The sequence below is a fragment of the Mauremys mutica genome, chromosome 13, assembly GCF_020497125.1.
Source record: "Mauremys mutica isolate MM-2020 ecotype Southern chromosome 13, ASM2049712v1, whole genome shotgun sequence".
Lineage (NCBI taxonomy): Eukaryota > Metazoa > Chordata > Testudines > Geoemydidae > Mauremys > Mauremys mutica.
Genome location: NC_059084.1, coordinates 22423744 through 22440704, shown reverse-complemented (window position 1 = coordinate 22440704; position 16961 = coordinate 22423744). Strand labels below are relative to the sequence as shown.

Sequence of the window (16961 nt, the reverse complement as noted above, 5' to 3'; positions counted from 1 at the left end):
CTGTAACACATAGGAGGAGAAGAGTTGTTTTCCCTGCAACTAAAATTCCCTTGATTGGGGGAATTTGACATAAATTTTGTCAAGAAGAGGGAAGACATCACTGAGTACTGTGGTTGACAGTCATCTTGTTGGGAGATCATTATATGCACATCAAAAACATTCATGCGCATATAATGATCTCCCAACACCAAAAGACAGGTCTTTCCAACTGGAGGTGAAGCACTAAATCCATTAACTAAGAGGAGCAGCAGGGCAGCTATTTCTCTGTGAGCCAGCCACAAAAGGATGCATAACACACTTCACAGATGTGTTACATTTACGTCTTCCAATATTACTTTGGAGACAGTGTTCTCCATTGCCATGAAGCAGACCCAAGTTTAACTGCCTCATTGCTTGATTCCTAAGCTTCCAGTGCTGGATAGCTGACAGAAATGCTATTCAGATGGAAACAATTATCTTGGCGAGAAAAGAACTCCTATGCAGATGGAGCAAAATTTCAGAAGATGAAAAAAATTGAAAACATTCCACACTTGTAGAGTAACCTACCCTGGGGACTGGACTTTTCTGTAAACTATGCTAGCTTTTAATTTCCTTTGTCTTCACAAGCATCCACCATAACCCTGCCAGTCTGAAAGCCAATGTAAAGAAAGAAAGAATATTCATACTAGTCAATAACAACTATGAGGACTTATTATTAGATCTGCCAATAGATTCCAGGTTCACATGTTAATACTATCCCAGGCAACATGGACCAGCTCTTCCCCAAGGACTTTGCAGCTACAGTTTGTCAAGTATGAAGTTATGACCTGCCTTTAGTCACGTACAATTCAATACCAAAGCCAAGTGCATAGATTATTCCTAAAATCATCTATGAACTGTAAAAGGAAGTATATTACTATACACAGATTAATCATTAGCTTAATTGATCGTTTCCATACTTCATATTGCTCAGATTTAATTAGCTAGCAGTCTTACTATGCTTTGTAATGGCTCTGTTAAGTAGAAAAATAACTTTAGGTTAACAAAGCTTGTTCTCTTTTGTAAGCTATGTTGCTGGTAAAAAGGGAGAACTAAATTAACGTAACAAAGGCTATTACAGAAAATTAAACCATGTTTATGTTCCTGACAGATTAGAACAACTCGAGCGGTTATTAATTTGGATACAAAATCCTTACAAAAAAGAGTTAAGAAGAAAGATGTTTTATATACTATGATGTGGAAAAGAGTATCCTACGCAGATGTCACTTTAGAAGAAAAAAAAAAAAAGACCAGTTAAAATCTCAGCTTTGTTTTTTTTTTTTTTTGAAGATAGCTATTTAGAAAAATCCTATGAATTCAAGTAACATAGAAAACCAAAAAAAAACCAAAACAGTGAGTAAGATAGTTAAAAAGTGATGTCATAGATTTATTAAGATGTTTTTGGTAACATGGCTCATACAGGATATCATTATTAAAACATTTTTAGGACTTCAACTCAATCAACCACATAGGCACATTATCCATGTGCTCACGTTTGAACTATGAGCACATGGATAATCTCACCTCTATTAAATATGTGCTTTGCTGAATAAGAGACCTACGTTTCATCTGGAACCATAATACACTGAATTTATGGTCATGCACTGGGCCTTTCCAATCTCAAAATTAAAAAAGAAAAAAAAAGTGTGAATCTGAATAACAATGTGGTTTTGTATGTTTGCATTCTTTTGTTCTGAGTTATATCTGGCCAAAACTGAAAAGCAACAGTACATCTCACAGTAAACATCTAACAAAGACCAAACAATTATTTATGATTTTAGGTTAGCCAAAATAAGGACTGCTCCCAGCATGAATCCATGTCTGCTGTTTCAACCTGTTGCAATTTTCTCCAGCCAGTTAATCCAAGCCATCAAAAACCTGGAAAATAAGATTTACAATCAAAGCGTCACTGCCAAAAATCTTCCTGACTGAAGTGTAAACTGTGCTGCTGTCACTGCACCTCCTGGTGGCAAAGTGAATACCACCAAAAAGTCTTAGGTGTAATTTTTCTACTTACAGTTGAAAATGGGCTGGTCCAAAGAGCCTAATAATGATGGTTGCTTTTCATTAAGCACAGATGTTACCACAAGCATTTGCAGCTGAAGTTATTCCACAACTCCTTTAGGATAAGGATGCAAATAACTGTGCTACATCACATCCTGACACTAGGATCAGGAACAGACTCCAATGTAAAATTACACAAGAGATAGATCCTCAATTACACAGTGTGTAGCCATAGCCTGAGTAGGATATACTTATCTCCAACAGATACCAGATAGCTGATGGGAATTGGTTTTTTGTTTGTTTATATTTTTTCTCAACCGCACACTTTTAGCAACGCTTATAACCTGCATCATTTGTCATGCCAATGAAAACTTGTGGACCTAAAAATTAACTTGTGAGCAAGAGATGAAAACCCATCTTGCGTTTCAAAATATTGCTAAGCAGAGAAACATGTTGTTTCCACTGGACTCCGTGGCAAAACTACCACAAACATCAAATGGAGCGAGACTGAACCTGAGCATGTAAAATGCTGAGCTATATCTTCCTTCAACAATGGTCGCTCCTGATGGTGCAAGGACCCTCAGTAGATTATGCATGTTTGATGATGACGCACTCTCCTTCACTTTCAGTTGAGGGCACTAAGTGCCTCAACAAATTGCAGTCTCAGCTAGGGATGTAAATATCGGTTTAAAAAGTTAACTGGTTAAACGATTTTGTTTAACCAGTTAATCATTAACTGAGGTAGCTGGAGGGTCTTGGCACGGTGGAGGCTGTAGACAATCCGGCTGGGGTCCAGCTGGCGCAGTTGGGGCTGGGGTCCCGCCAGCAGGGCCGGGGACCCACTCCAGCCCGGTGGGGGCTGGGGCCGCTCCTGCTAGCCCAACGTGGGGCTGCTGGGGTTAACAGTTAACTTTGGTTAACCGTTTACATCACTAGTCTCAGCAGGTAAAGATTTTAAAGAATTCATTCCGATCCTAAAATACCGTAAATTGAAACAAAATTGCCCTTCAAGGATGCTAAGTTTGGGTTTTCTCTGCATAATAAACATATATATGTTATACTCTATATACAGACACATGCATAGCATAGTGACAAATACCACACAACTCAAATGGAGATTATGTTGTTTCTAGGGCTGTCGATTAATCGCAGTTAACTCGCGATTAACTAAAAAAAATTAATTGTGATTTAAAAAATTAATCACAATTAATCGCAGCATACTGTTAAACAATAGAATACCAATTGAAATATATTAAATATTTTGGACGTTTTCTATATTTTCAAATATAGTGATATCGATTACAACACAGAATACCAAGTGTTGTGTTCACTTTATATTATTTGTATTACAAATATTTTCACTGTAAAAATGATAAAAAGAAATAGTATTTTTCAGTTCACTTCATACAAGCACTATAGTGCAATCTCTTTATCATGAAAGTTGAATTTACAAATGTAGAATTATGTAAAAAAAAAACTGCACTCAAAATAAAACAATGCAGAATGTTAGAGCCTACAAGTCCACTTAGTCCTCATTCAGCCAGTCGCTAAGGCAAACAAATTTGTTTACATTTACAGGAGATAATGCTGCCCACTTTTTATTTACAATGTCACCAGAAAGTGAGAACAGGTATTCACACTGGACTTTTGTAGTCGTCATTGCAAGGTATTTATGTGCCAGATATGCTTAACATTTGTATGCCCCTTCATGCTTTGGCCACTATTCCAGAGGACATGCTTCCATGCCGATGATGCTCTTTAAAAAAAACAAACAAACAGTGTGTTCATTAAATTTGTGACTGAACTCCTTGGGGGAGAACTGTATGTCTCTGGCTCTGTTTTACCTGCATTCTGCCATTCATGTTATAGCAGTCTTGGATGATGATTCTGCACATGTTGTTCATTTTAAGAGCATTTTCGCTGCACATTTGACAAAACATAAAGATGGTACCAATGTGAGATTTCTAAAGACAGCTACAGCACTCAACCCAAGGTTTAAGGATCTGAAGGGCCTACCAAAATCTGAGAGAGATGAGGTATGTAGCATGCTTTCAGAAGTCTTAAAAGGGCAATAGTTCAATGCAGAAACTACAGAACCCAAACCACGCAAAATAAATAAATAAATAAAGCTTCTGCTGGTGGCATCTTACTCAGATTATGAAAATGAACATGCTTCAGTCTGCACTGCTTTGGATTGTTATCTAACAGGACCTGTCATCAGCATGGATGCATGTCCTCTGGAATGGTGGATGAAGCATGAAGGGAATATGAATCTTTAGCACATTTGGCACGTAAATATCTTGCGACACCGGCTGCACCAGTGCCATGCGAATGCCTGCTCTCACTTTCAGGTCACATTGTAAACTAGAGGCCTCCAGCATTATCTCCTACAAATGTAGACAAACAAGTTTGTCTGAGCAATTGGCTGAACAAGAAATAGGACTGAGTGAGCTTGTAGGCTCTAAAGTTTTACATTGTTTTGTTTCTGAATGCAGTTTTTTTTCTTACATAATTCTACATTTGTAAATTCAACTTTTATGATAAAAGCATTATAGTACTTGTTGAGGTGAATTGAAAAATACTATTTTGTTTTTTACAGTGCAAATATTTGTAATCAAAAATATAAAGTGAGCACTGTACACTTTGTATTCGATGTTGTAATTGATATCAATATATTTAAAAATGTAGAAAACATCCAAAAATATTTAAATAAATTGTATTCTAATATTGTTTTAAAAAATTAATCGTGATTAATTTCACTGTTAATCACTTGACAGCTCTAGTTGTTTCATTAAAAACAAACAAACACAAGTTTAAGCACACTGGGGTGTCCTTGAGGACTATACCATGTGAAAAAGTCAGTGAGAAAAAAAATTAAAAGTTATCCACTGATACAAAAGAATACGCATCTAGCAGCAAGTTATGCCTCTTAAAAGGCCAATTGGGTACAAGAGTGTGAGGGGGGTTGAGGTATTTTTAAAAGCAAACCACAAAAAATAATTGCATGCTCTTGTTTTCAAAGGCTGAGAATGCTTACATAAATAAAGGCAGTGCCTAAGATTTTCTAATTGATCAGTGATTTTGGTGTCAGACTTGAGACACCTTAAAAGGATCTTGTTTTCACAAAGCAGATGCTCAGAAGTCTGAGAACCAAGTTCCTTAAAAGTGTTAAGTAAAGTAGCCAAAAATTAAGGGATCATAATTAATCAGCCCCCATCTTAATTCAATGGGTTATAAAGTGATACTACTACAGCTAGATTTCTCAGCTTTTATGAGTGCTCTGCTCTATTTATATCTATATCTATCTATAGCATTTGGTGGTAAGTCAATAACATTTTCAGATCACAATATTCCTATACAAAATACCATCTTAGCTTTTATAAGAACAAACAGAAATTACTTGTACAATCCACACTTCTCCTCCCCACACACGCACTGTGTATTACGCCATTTTAATTTCTTCCTTGATAGAAGTAGAGTGATCCAGGAGACCATTTTCCAATTTTTCCTGTTACCTGAGCTCCAAGGACACCTTTAAAGATCCGTTCATCCCAAAACCAATAGTACCTTCTAGAAGAGAATCCCAAAACACTTCACAAACATGAACTAAGCCTCATAATATGCCTGTGAAGTGGTGGTTTTGCAGATAAGAAAACCAAGGCACAGAGAATTTAAGTGACTTGTCCAAGGTCACACATAGCACCTGTGGTAGATATATGAACATAATCCATGTCCAGGGGCAGCTCTAGCCACGGGACCAGCGGACCCTCCGCAGGCATGTCTGCGGGAGGTCCACCGGAGCCGCGGGACCAGCGGACCCTCCGCAGGCATGTCTGTGGGAGGTCCACCGGAGCCGCCTGCCGCCCTACCGCGGCACGCTGCCCCAAGCGCGCGCTTGGCGCGCTGGGTTCTGGAGCCGGCCCTGTCCATGTCTCACAATTCCTAGTCCTGTGCTTGAGCCTCAAGAGCACCCTTCATCTCATATACCACCATATACTAACCTCTACTCCAAACTGATCCCCAAAGGTAGACTGAACAGAGATTCAAACTTTTCAGTTTGGAGAACATCCTAGGTATAACAATACAAAGGGTTTAAAAACAATCCACTGACTTGCCAGAGATGAATAGAATATCCTGTTAGTAATGGAGCTCAAGCCAAAAATGTCTGCAGCTTTTATTAAAAAAAAAAAAAAGTTTCTACTCCCCGTGAATGCAGAAATAACCTTCCAGATCAGAAGAGGTTCTGCATCAGTTCTTGAGTCTGCACAGACAGCAGCGGTGTCTCTGCTTATAAAGTACCCCTTCCATGCAGCAACAGAATAAAATTATGACAACATTGTAAAATTATGACAACATACTACTGTTTAGGTACCTGTGGGAAGCAGTGAAACTAGAAAGAATCATGACACTTGCATCAACAGAGTGTAACTGTTTGGCAAAGCTATAGGCAGTAGCAGAGGCAGGCACTGGAGTTATTAGCAAGGAAGAAAAAAATTAAGAATTAAATGCAATATTTGGAAAGAGAAAGGAAATAACTGATAAGATGGAGTCACAATACTTCACTTCCAGTAAGAAATGCAGCTGGGCCAAAGCCAGAATATCAAGACTCTTGATGTTTCACAGAGAGAAGGGTTCAGATTTGAATCTTCATGCCAACAGTTTTGGTTCTTGACTGAATCCAAAGCCAGAAGGGCCAAGTCTCTGGGCCTGGTTTGAATGCAGCCAGAAATCTTACGAAAATAAGCTTCAAATCCAAGCCTGAGCCTAAATATCCTCTCATTTCTTTCTAGTAGAGCCAGGTGGTGGCACATCATTATATTCAGGTATTTATGCACATCTTTGATTCAGTGACCAGGAAAAACAAACAAACAAAAATTTATTTGCCCGCCAACCTTAAAAAACAGAATATAGCAATCCAATGCAGCAGATATTAAATACCCAACTATAAGATAATATTTCAGGAGCCCTTTAACCAGCAATAATTTATCCACCCATTCATTATAAACATGCTTTCCCAAGATCACTAAAAATAAATCACTGTGGTGGTGGCACTGGCAACTGCTGGAAGTTACCATGACTCAAAGCAAGACTTACTAACTTAGACTCCGATGCTGCAATTAGATCCAGGCAAACGATCCCGAGTTAAGGGATCTCCACGTGGGTGAGCCAGGGGCTTTTGGGCAAGAATCCAACTGCAGGATCCTTGCTAACACACGCGTGGGTGCGCACACGCTGTATGCCCAGGCCAGGAAACGCTCTTCCTGCTGGCCGAGGGAAGCGAACATTCCGGGAACACCAGGGGGCTTCGGAGCAAACAGGAACAGGGCTCGCTCGCCAACATGACAAGAGACGCTGAATCTCCAGGGCTCGCAGCAGTGTAACGGTCCAGCTGCACCGCACAACCACTTGCGCAACCCCATCAACACGGACGATTAGGCAGATCCTAGAAATATGCAAGCCTGGTGCATAGGGGAGAGAGTAAACATGGGGGAGGGGGAGGGGGCTCCTATCCCACTGTTCCCACAACTTTTCACTTGCCCGTAACGGCTGGACTAAGCATTCCCACTCCTAGATGTCTGCCACACACACTTGTTCGCACCACTGCCATGTCCCCAGCCAGCGCTGCAGCCCCTCGCTGAACAAGGCTGGGCCATGGGGCGGGGGTAGGGTGACCAAATGTCCTGATTTTATAGGGACAGGCCTGATATTTTGTTTTTTTCTTATATAGATGCCTATTCCCCCCACACACACACCCCATCCCGCTTTTTCACACTTGCTATCTGGTCACCCTAAGTAGGGGGGGGAGACTCACACTGGGGATTTTCGGGTGTTGCAAAACCCCCACTCATTACTGGGGGCTGTCACTCAGAGGGTCCCACACGCCCCCTCGGTCATAGCCACGGGGACAAGGCAAACCTCTCACCACTAGGTCCCCTGGACAGCGAGAGCAACCCCCGGCGCCCAGAGCCTCGCTTGCAATGCCCTGGCGAGGGGCGCAGCGTCCCGTCCGAGCCCCGCCAAGGGACCCTGCAGCTGCGCTCCCCTCCCCGGGACCCTTAGGAACCAGCGGCTGCTGGGGACACAAAGGCATCGCTCCTCCAGGGGTCCCCGCTCCTACCTGCTCTGCCTCCGCGGGGAGCCGGGCCCGCAGCCCTGCGCAGGGAGGGAGCGAACCCCCGGCTCGGCGAGAACCAGCGACGTGAGAATCCGCGGGTCCGGCTGGGCTCCCCCGCGGGCTACTAATTGCTGGCGCTGGGCAGGAGAGGAGGGGCTTGGGCGGGTTTGAAAGGAGCCGGGCTGCAGGGAGAAGGGGTGGAGTCAGGCAGAGAGAGCTCGAGGCATGACCCATGCAAGGGAGGGAGGAGTAGGGGGATGGAGAAGCCTGGGCAGGGACAAGGAAAAGCTGCTTTCCATCCCCCGCTTGAAACACGGCGCTTCCCCTTCCTCCTCCTGGCTGCTAGGGAAATACGCGTGTTCAGAGAGAGTAGCTTGGAGCAGGGGCTGCGTGGCTGTTGCCTTGCTTTGGGTTAAAAAAAAAAAAGCACAATTCAGTGAAACTGGAGGGAGATCGGGTCCTGCAAAACTAGCCTCCTTGCAAAAGTAACTACTACTTCTTCGTGTAAAGCGACGAATCCCCTCCGCTATCTTCAAACACAGCGAGCTCGCTAACTACGAACCTTTTTTTAGGCTCTGGCACCTGGCGATGTTGCTGATTGCTGCTTCTGGGGGCTGGCCCGGGCCACCTCGCACCCAGCAGTTTCTCAGGCCTTGAATATGTGATTGCTACTGCAGAAATATTCAAGGTGAGCCTGCAGCCGCTTACGCCCGTTTCAGTGTTTGCCGGATGAAAGCCTTCAATGTGCAAAGAAATCATTTGTTATCTTCAGTGACTTGCACTGGTGCATGAGAACTTAGGAGAAACAGTCTTACCAACTATCCTTCATTCCTATGCCAGTCTGAGATGAAATAATTAATGTATGGGATAAGTGCTCTGCCTCTTGTGTATTTTTTTTTGTTCCTGTTGCAAATTAATATTTTGTGGGAGGAGGAGCTCAATAATCCTTGGGATAAGGGAAAGGACTTAGATGTCTAATGGTGAAATACTGCATTAAAGGGGCTCAGCTCACTTGAAAGTTGCAGCAGTGAGGTGTATACACAAATTAATTTTGAAAAAGGCAATAAATGAAACTGAGTGCACTAGGATCATCTTTATAATAAAGATCTATGCAAACCCACTACACTAAATCTATGTTTCTTCTACTACTGGAAAGCATCTGCAATAAGGTTCAAAACCAGCTCAATGCAAATCATACCATGGTCTTAGGGACTCCCATTCATCTGATGTTTCAAAGCTAGCCAGCTGTGAGAGGGAGTGGTTCTGTGTGCTATTCCTATTTCTGTGGTCAGAAGAAGCTGCTGCTCAAATAACTAGGGGCATGCAGGACTCAGGTATATACTGGCAATAGGGAAGAGCTCACTACCAATACTTACTTTTCTGCTGCTTCAGTGGAACATGAACTAGTTAGAATAGAAGAATACAAAAAAATTAAGTTGAAAGAAACAAGAGGAATATCTCCTTCCATTCCTTCTACTTCTTACTGTTTCATGTTCCACTGGAGCAGACAGAAGAGTAATTACTGGTTCTGAGCTCTTCTGAAGAATAAGAGTGAAATTCCAATGAAATGGACATAAATGTTGCTTTAGTATTCTGTTAACTATTAGAGCTCAAATCTGCATTGGTACATTTGATTTCCTAATCTGTTTTGTAAGTTTCACTTACTACTTCAAGGAGGGAGAAATGTCAGTCATTTAAAGATCAGGAAAGCTCAGACAACCTCCTGTTGTACCTAGAAGCTACAGCTCATGTTAAAAATAGTAGCAGGCTGCAACTACCGTTCCACTCCACTGGCACCTATCTTAAATATTTAAGCTGGCCCATCTTCCTGAGACTGTGGTGTCAGACACCTGCCAAGCCAGTGATTGGTACATACACACCACTGTGAACTGGGGAGAGAGAACAGACCTTCTTCCAGTCACTTTCCCACTGTGACTGCACTGATTTAGCATGGTCAAACTGTGAGGCAAAATCTTTTACTCATCCTCATTGGAGTGTTCTAAAAGGAGAACCATCCCAGCCCTATTTTCACCTTCCAGGCATGGATACTTTAACTAGCCCCAGCCATCTGAGGAATGACAAGTAAACTCTTCTTAAATAAACTATTTATTCAATCTTGTGCAGTTTTCCACATGCTTTATTTAGAATTTAGCAACCAGAAAAGTCCCAGGAAATGTAATAGCTGTTTTTTATGAGTGTCTTAGGAGAAGACAACATACACTCAAGACATGCTGCATCAATAGCATAGGTTAATACAATAATTCTGCAGTCCTTTCATGTACTTCTGTGCAGGGCAACTTATTTACAGAACTTCTCTAGGAAAAACAAAGGTTCTTACAAACTCTGTGAATGCTTTTATTGCTGAACAATGATACAACTTGTGTGTGGTTGTAATCTGCTGCCCTTTTAAAGATTTGTCAAGAACTTATTGACCTCAGTGCAAAGTCAGTGTCCCTTCTGCTTATAATGTGTCTAACAGGTATTCCCTTAGGGCACAAATTAGTGGCTCGCCCCATTTTCATCAGCCCTCCAGTCCCTGAACCTAAATTTCTGAGTACAAATGTACCCCTTTGGGGCACAACCTGACATCATATACACAAGATGCTAAGTGCTTAAAAAGAATGCACCAGGAACACTGGGCAGGAACGGAGAAGTCTTGTGTCCACTGTCTCTGTATATTGTGCAGCAATGAACCCATTAGCAATCTAAGGTAGGTTTGTTCCATTTCTCAGGAGCTGGGAACTGAAAAATCTGCTAATCTCTAACGTTTGGGGTTTTATAAATTGGAGACCAAAAAAACAATGGGCTGATTGAAATATGAACCGTTATTTTCTGTCATTGGAGCATAATTGTGCTTGAACAATCAGTGGACGTTCACTGTCTTACATGTTGGAAATGAGAGCTTGGTGCTGGCAAAAGGTGTCAGCTCAACTGACAGTACTTGGTCTATTGATATTATCCACATGGAAGCCAGTTGTAATGTGTGTGTGGATGCTGTGTGTAGATTAAAAGAAAAGAAAAAAACAAAGGAACACATAGTCAAGATTAGAGAATTCCTATGCCTTTGCTCCAAACTAACAGCTCTCAAGGACATTGAATAGGTTACTGCTAGTGGCAACATCCCCACTTGTTTTATTTGCACACCAATGTAGTTCTCCAGTTTGGAACCACCATGCATATTGCTGCATCACTTTGCTTCAGTTTTCTCATATCTCCTCCCAATGAATGAAGCAGACAGCCCTCTGATTTCTAGTCTCAGGGAATCCAAGATTTTCACCACCTTTTCTCTCAGCAGGGTGAAAAGCTGAGCTGTCCAGATAACCAGAGATGATGGCAGCCGCTGAATCGTCAGGACATTAGAGATCTCGAGCAACTGGCAGCCAAAGTTCCAGATGAGAGAAAGAAGCAGGGTGCACAGTAGCTAGCAGAAAAAAGGGGGAAAGAGATTTTTCCTGGTGAAGACATTCTTTAAACTGATGGCATTTCCAATGGGATATAAAAGGTCTAAGACCACAATGAGCATCTCATCTGGTTCTCCCCCCACGTTCCCCCAGCAGACCTGACACATAGCAAGGAACTGCTCTAAATCACATAACAAAGAACTGATCTAAATCCCCAGTCCCCAAGCTACTCCACGTGGACAGACCCCTGAAAAGCCCCACTGAAGTCACTGGATATCCAACTGCAGGATCAACACACAAAAAACAAGATAAACAGAAGATTTATATTCATGTACTTTATAACAGGCTTTCATAGCATTTGAAAGATATTTCCTACTTTACTGACATGCCAAGACCCCTTAGGAGTGGATGATGCCATAAATACTTAGAGAACAGGTAGCACTGCATTAAGTGCTCTGAGTTAGATGCTTGGGACTTCAATATTAGCAAGGAAATTGGAGAATCCTGAATTCAAGTCTTGTCAAGTAAGTGAAAAGGGCAAAATAATTTTTGAAGGAAGAGCCTGTATCTGTCAATTTTAGACTTACATGTATTCCATTATTTAGAGTCTAGAACAGCTTTAAAAACTATATTATCAATACATTCAAAAGTTACATGCTGACATGTTATATCAAAGGGAGTTTGTATACACAAGTGTAGCCTTTTAGCTGAATCAGATCACTGAGAAAACTAAAACAATGAAAGCTACTGTTTACGTGTTGTGTCTGTCTTTTGAACTAGAGCAGCTCTGCAATGCTCAGGATATTTTTTTTAATATATATAAAGGCACTCAAGTGTGTCCTTACATAGCACCTTTATCTACTAACCAGATCAGGAACCATTGGAAATGGAGAAGAGTTTGGTATGGGACAGACACAAATAAATTGCTACTTTCTGCCCTGCTGATTAAACAATCAGAATCTGAGTTTGGTTGAGGTGGTGGGGAGGAAGAGACAGGCATAAGACACACACAAAAACAGCCCTCGCATAAAGAGCTGGTATGGCCGGTCCACTCACCTTTATGGTATTATACAGGGCATTCTTCTCAAAGCGACATAGCCTTGTCCCCTGGGCCCATGACAGACTATCCGAGATTGCAGTAAAGAGGCCTTTCGTTTGGACTCTTGGTTTTGAACTCAGATAAGCCGGCCTGGGCCCCATAGGGGCCTTCATCCACATGTCCTTTTGGAACTCCACAGCAGGCATCTCACTCCAGCTTTTATTCCCTGTGGACTCATTCTCAGATTTAGGGTCTGCATTGTCATCAGACTGATCAGAAGATGGCTTCTTTATTTCTTTGGCACAGGGCAATTGGGCTGAAAACAATTTTTTTTAGTTAAATGTAAAGTAACTGTATGGGGTTGGGGTGGGAAAAAAGAGAACAGAAGTGTTAAGTATTAGGGTACAGCAGCTGCATTTAAAGTATGGCTCTGCTGTGAAAAATGACTCTACAATTTCAAATGTGTTCAGGTTACAAGTTAGAGATGTGTTTTCCTTCTCTAAGTGCTAGTCCTACAAGCTCAGCTTGAGATCTGAGAGTCAAGTGGGGTTCCTTACCTCTAGCATATCACCACCCATAGTAGAGGTTTTGAAAGCCAATCTAGGCTCTCATACACTTGTACTTTACTATGAGACTGAACAAATGTAACCCTAGAGTTTAGTGAGCAATTCTCTTGAGGTATGAGTAGAATCCATCTCACTCTCCCACAGTTGTGCTGACTCCAAAGTTAACTACTGAAAAGTAATACGAAACATTCCACACCATGCTAGTTCAGCTGATATGATTACTGGAGAGTGATCTGCTATTGACTGGCAGATCTTCCCTAGACCCACTAAATTGACCGCCAGTGGATCGATATCAAAGCATCAATCCCAGCTGTAGTATAGACCTGCCCTGAAATTTATACTGGTGGTGTAGCTTCATCAATGTAGCCATACCAGTGCAACCCACTAGATGCCAGTGAAAACTGTCACTTGCCCTGGGACAGCTTATGCATACCCACACCTCCACACAGAATAATTTGAAATGGCAATGAACTAAACGTGTATGTATAGCCATATCCAGACCATTATATAAATACACATATATGCACACATGTAGGCCATGCCCTCAGCAGCATTTCCATTCCACCCAGGTAACTTTGTGCTACCATCACCCCTAAGCCCTGAACCTTTCAATCACCCCCACAGTTCAGTTATATTATCCATAACAGTAAGCTTCAGGGCACATATAACAGGACTTTACTTACATGGTAACCAGTGGGCACTGAAATATGGTTGTCACCTGCCCGGGTTTGACCAAGACAATATCAGTTGTAGTCTTTGTCCCAGAGCAATCTAGCAATGGGATCCCAAAATCCCCAGGTTCCTCCCTCAGCAAATCTGTATCTACAGGACAATAAAGTGGTGAATCGTAGTTTCTGCAAAGGGGGACTCCAAGTCAAAATATAACATGTGGATGTCTGTGCACACACATGAGGGGATAAAGGATGGTTGGAGACTATCATCCTCCTTAGCTACCAGTACTTCTCATTCTGCTGATGCCACACAGTCCAGTAAAGTCCATTCTCACTATTCCCACAGAACCCACTACAGGACTGGGCCTTACACAAGTGAAAGAAAAGCAAATTGCATCAATTTGAGCTAAAGACATGTTTTACATTAGACTTTATTCTCTTTGAAGGCAGTGCTTTTCTGAGCCTAGAATTGATTCCTGTGCGCTAATCCAGTCAATTACACTCCAAGGTTAGAACTAACAATGCCTTATCCCTTCAGGGACATCAGCAAGCCTGCTGTTAGCCACTGATATATGAGAAGGTGGACAAATACCAAGGGGGGAATCCCGAAGTGAAGGGAAACACATCAATAAATGAAAACAAACACTTTTCTCCCTTACAAAAGCTTCGTTTCAGTCCCTGTACTATTTGACAAGGCATCAGCGCTGGCACTCCTAAATAATATCATAAGTGACTGAGGAGAAGAATAAATACTCAATAGTTATGAGATAACTCCATAATATTTGAGGTTTTACCTCAAAAAAAAGGAGGGGAGCTTCATTTAAAATCCACAAAACACTCTTCCACAACTTTGTTAAGTTAAACCATGCTTTTCAAAGAAAGATTAACAAAGAGAATCCACCATTAATAACAGGTCCTTCTAGCTAGACATTCTTGACTGATAAAACATCTTATATTGAGCTTGATTTTCCACATACAACCTGCTGCACTGAGAAAGCCTTTAGTTTCTTTAGGAGACAAGCTGCATTAGCCTAAAAATAGCTAGCAGAGTGCTGTAAAAGGAAAGCTAATACTTAAAGCCTTTATACAAAAGCATTTATCTATCTGATCGTAAAACTTACCTTCATTGAGTAAAAGGTGAAGCCAGATAATCAGTAGGATCAACAACAACCCAAATGGCAAACAAAACCAAAAAAAGAGAAGAGGAAAGGTCAAATCATTCACCAAAGGAACCAGAGGATACTTCATAGCTAGTTTCAGGTCAAGCTGCTTGCTTACTCTGCTTCGGTAGCTACCTTTTGGTAGCATCACAGTCTGTGTCACAAAAAGACTATGCTGTCATTCTCAGCTTAGCTAGTATGAAGGACAACCCCTAGCCCACTGAGGAAGGAAACAAAAAGGATTAAGGGCAGGATGAGAAAAATAAACTGGATAGAACCTGGTTTAATTGCCCCTCCTTATATTTGCAATTAGAAGATAGCCACAAATTATGAGCCCTCCAAAGCCTATAAAAATATAATAAACAGTACTTCCATGCCTACTGTGAAAAAATAGATGACAAAGCACTTTAATATTTGTCAAAAACAAGGTGACTAGTACACCTTCCAAGGAAAGAAACCACTGCAATCAGAATCCAACCTACAGAGATGGCTAAAGAAGAAAACTTATATTTATTGAAAAGTTCTTATGTCCGGCTCCCACAACTGAGATGAGCAATAAGCAATTTTCAGAGAAACGATGGATAGATAGTATAACCATCTCAGTATGTTTGAATCACTTTGTGATTCTTTTCTTTCCTTGACAAGTATTGTAGTCAGTAAGATCACTGTCCTTTAACTATTATTTTTTTTCCTCTTAAGAAAGGTAAAATAATTCCTTTTTATAGGAATTGTGGGTTGTAGCTTATTTCTAATCACAAGGGAGTTTGGCAGTGATTAAAGCAGGAATACTAGGAAAGAAGCCCTCGCTTTCTCATTGACCTATGGTGCAACTGTGGAAAAATCACTTAACTTCTCTCTGTGTGTTTCTCCATCAGTCAGATAAAACCATTACTAACCACTCATCTCACAGGGGGTTTATGTTGCTTAATTAATTGTTTGTATAGCACTTGGAAAAAATGTCAGATGAAAGGGGGTATATAAGTGCACATTACTAATATTTGCATGCTTTTAATTTTCTTGTTTGTGTATACATTTGTTTTCTACAATAGTCACAACCTTTTAAATTTTTTTATCACAGGTTCTCAAGGTGCTTTGTAAATTCTAATTAATTAAACATGACAACACCCCTGTGAGCTTGGGAAGTCTTGTTATTCCTACTTTGTACCCTGAGTAAACAAAGAAATCTGTGACCTGAGTTTCAAAGATGCTGAGTATCTGCAGCTTCCATTGACTTTCATGGGAATTGTAGGTACTCAGCATTTCTGAAAATCAGGCTATTAGTGAGTTGCCTAAGGCTAGATAGTCAGTCAGTGCTAGAGGAGGAACAAAACCCAAGACTTCTGACTCAGGTCTCTTGCTCTAACTAGACAATGCTTCTCTTAGTTACTGGTATACTAAAAATTTAGTTACAGTAAATATTTCTAAAGAAAAACTGTAGGATTAAGGCTTTGAGATAAAGTACTAAAAAGATTTGACTTCCATAATTTTTAGCTGGATGGGCTTAAGGGGAAAGCGTAGTCAGAAGAGACTCTACTCTGATCCTAGCATCATGAGTTGTGAAACTGAGAAGGGTGGCAAAGCTTGGCTTTTAAACCAGTTTTACCAGGTGTATCCTTCCAATACTGAATTGTTGCTTCTTGTACGAGTGCTTCCTTCATATAATTCTTCAAGAAAGTACTCATCGTTCACATTATCCTTCCTGGAAAGCTGCTTAGAGTGACTTCTAGTTTAGCCACTACATTTTAGGGCCCCTTTGATACCCCAAATCTTCCGGGTTGTCACATTTATTCTCTGAAGTGCTAGACACGCTCACACGACAGAACCGTGTTAGGGACACCTGAGGAGAGAGAGGAACCAGATCAAACAGAAGTGAAACCGACGAGTCTGTTTTCACCCAGGGGTAGCAGTAAAGACATAAGATAAAAAGTAAAATTTGATTTTAAAACTTTATCCATCGGAAATAAGCCGTTATTAGTAACAGTGGGAT

The 16961-nt window shown here is 41.1% G+C and overlaps 2 protein-coding genes across 9 annotated transcripts in view; both read right to left on the bottom strand.

Moving 5' to 3' along the window:
* ARHGAP40 (Rho GTPase activating protein 40) overlaps positions 1-8760 on the bottom strand; it is a 76067-nt gene extending 67307 nt beyond the window's left edge. For 2 of the 4 annotated variants that reach the window (XM_044986191.1, XM_044986190.1), the window contains exon 1: positions 8141-8475. The gene's annotated coding sequence lies outside the window, so the exon portion shown is untranslated. Of the gene's footprint in view, positions 1-8140; positions 8476-8699 lie in introns of those variants that run through there. The other 2 variants (XM_044986193.1, XM_044986194.1) reach the window with 2 other exon arrangements.
* Positions 8761-10247: 1487 nt separating this feature from the next.
* On the bottom strand, positions 10248-16934 carry ADIG (adipogenin). Of its 5 annotated transcripts, none has more exons than XM_044985529.1 (4): positions 15592-16493; positions 15110-15194; positions 12595-12893; positions 10248-11558 (listed from the first exon to the last, which is right to left on the bottom strand). In XM_044985529.1, the coding sequence occupies exons 2-4, from the start codon at positions 15120-15122 to the stop codon at positions 11325-11327; spliced, it is 546 nt and encodes a 181-aa protein (XP_044841464.1). In that variant the 5' UTR covers positions 15123-15194; positions 15592-16493; the 3' UTR covers positions 10248-11324. The 5 variants fall into 5 exon arrangements, with proteins under 5 accessions (XP_044841464.1, XP_044841461.1, XP_044841462.1 ...); XM_044985526.1 differs by having other exon boundaries at positions 14936-15194; positions 15592-16487; XM_044985527.1 differs by lacking the exons at positions 15110-15194; positions 15592-16493 and adding an exon at positions 16578-16934.
* Positions 16935-16961: the final 27 nt, after the last annotated feature.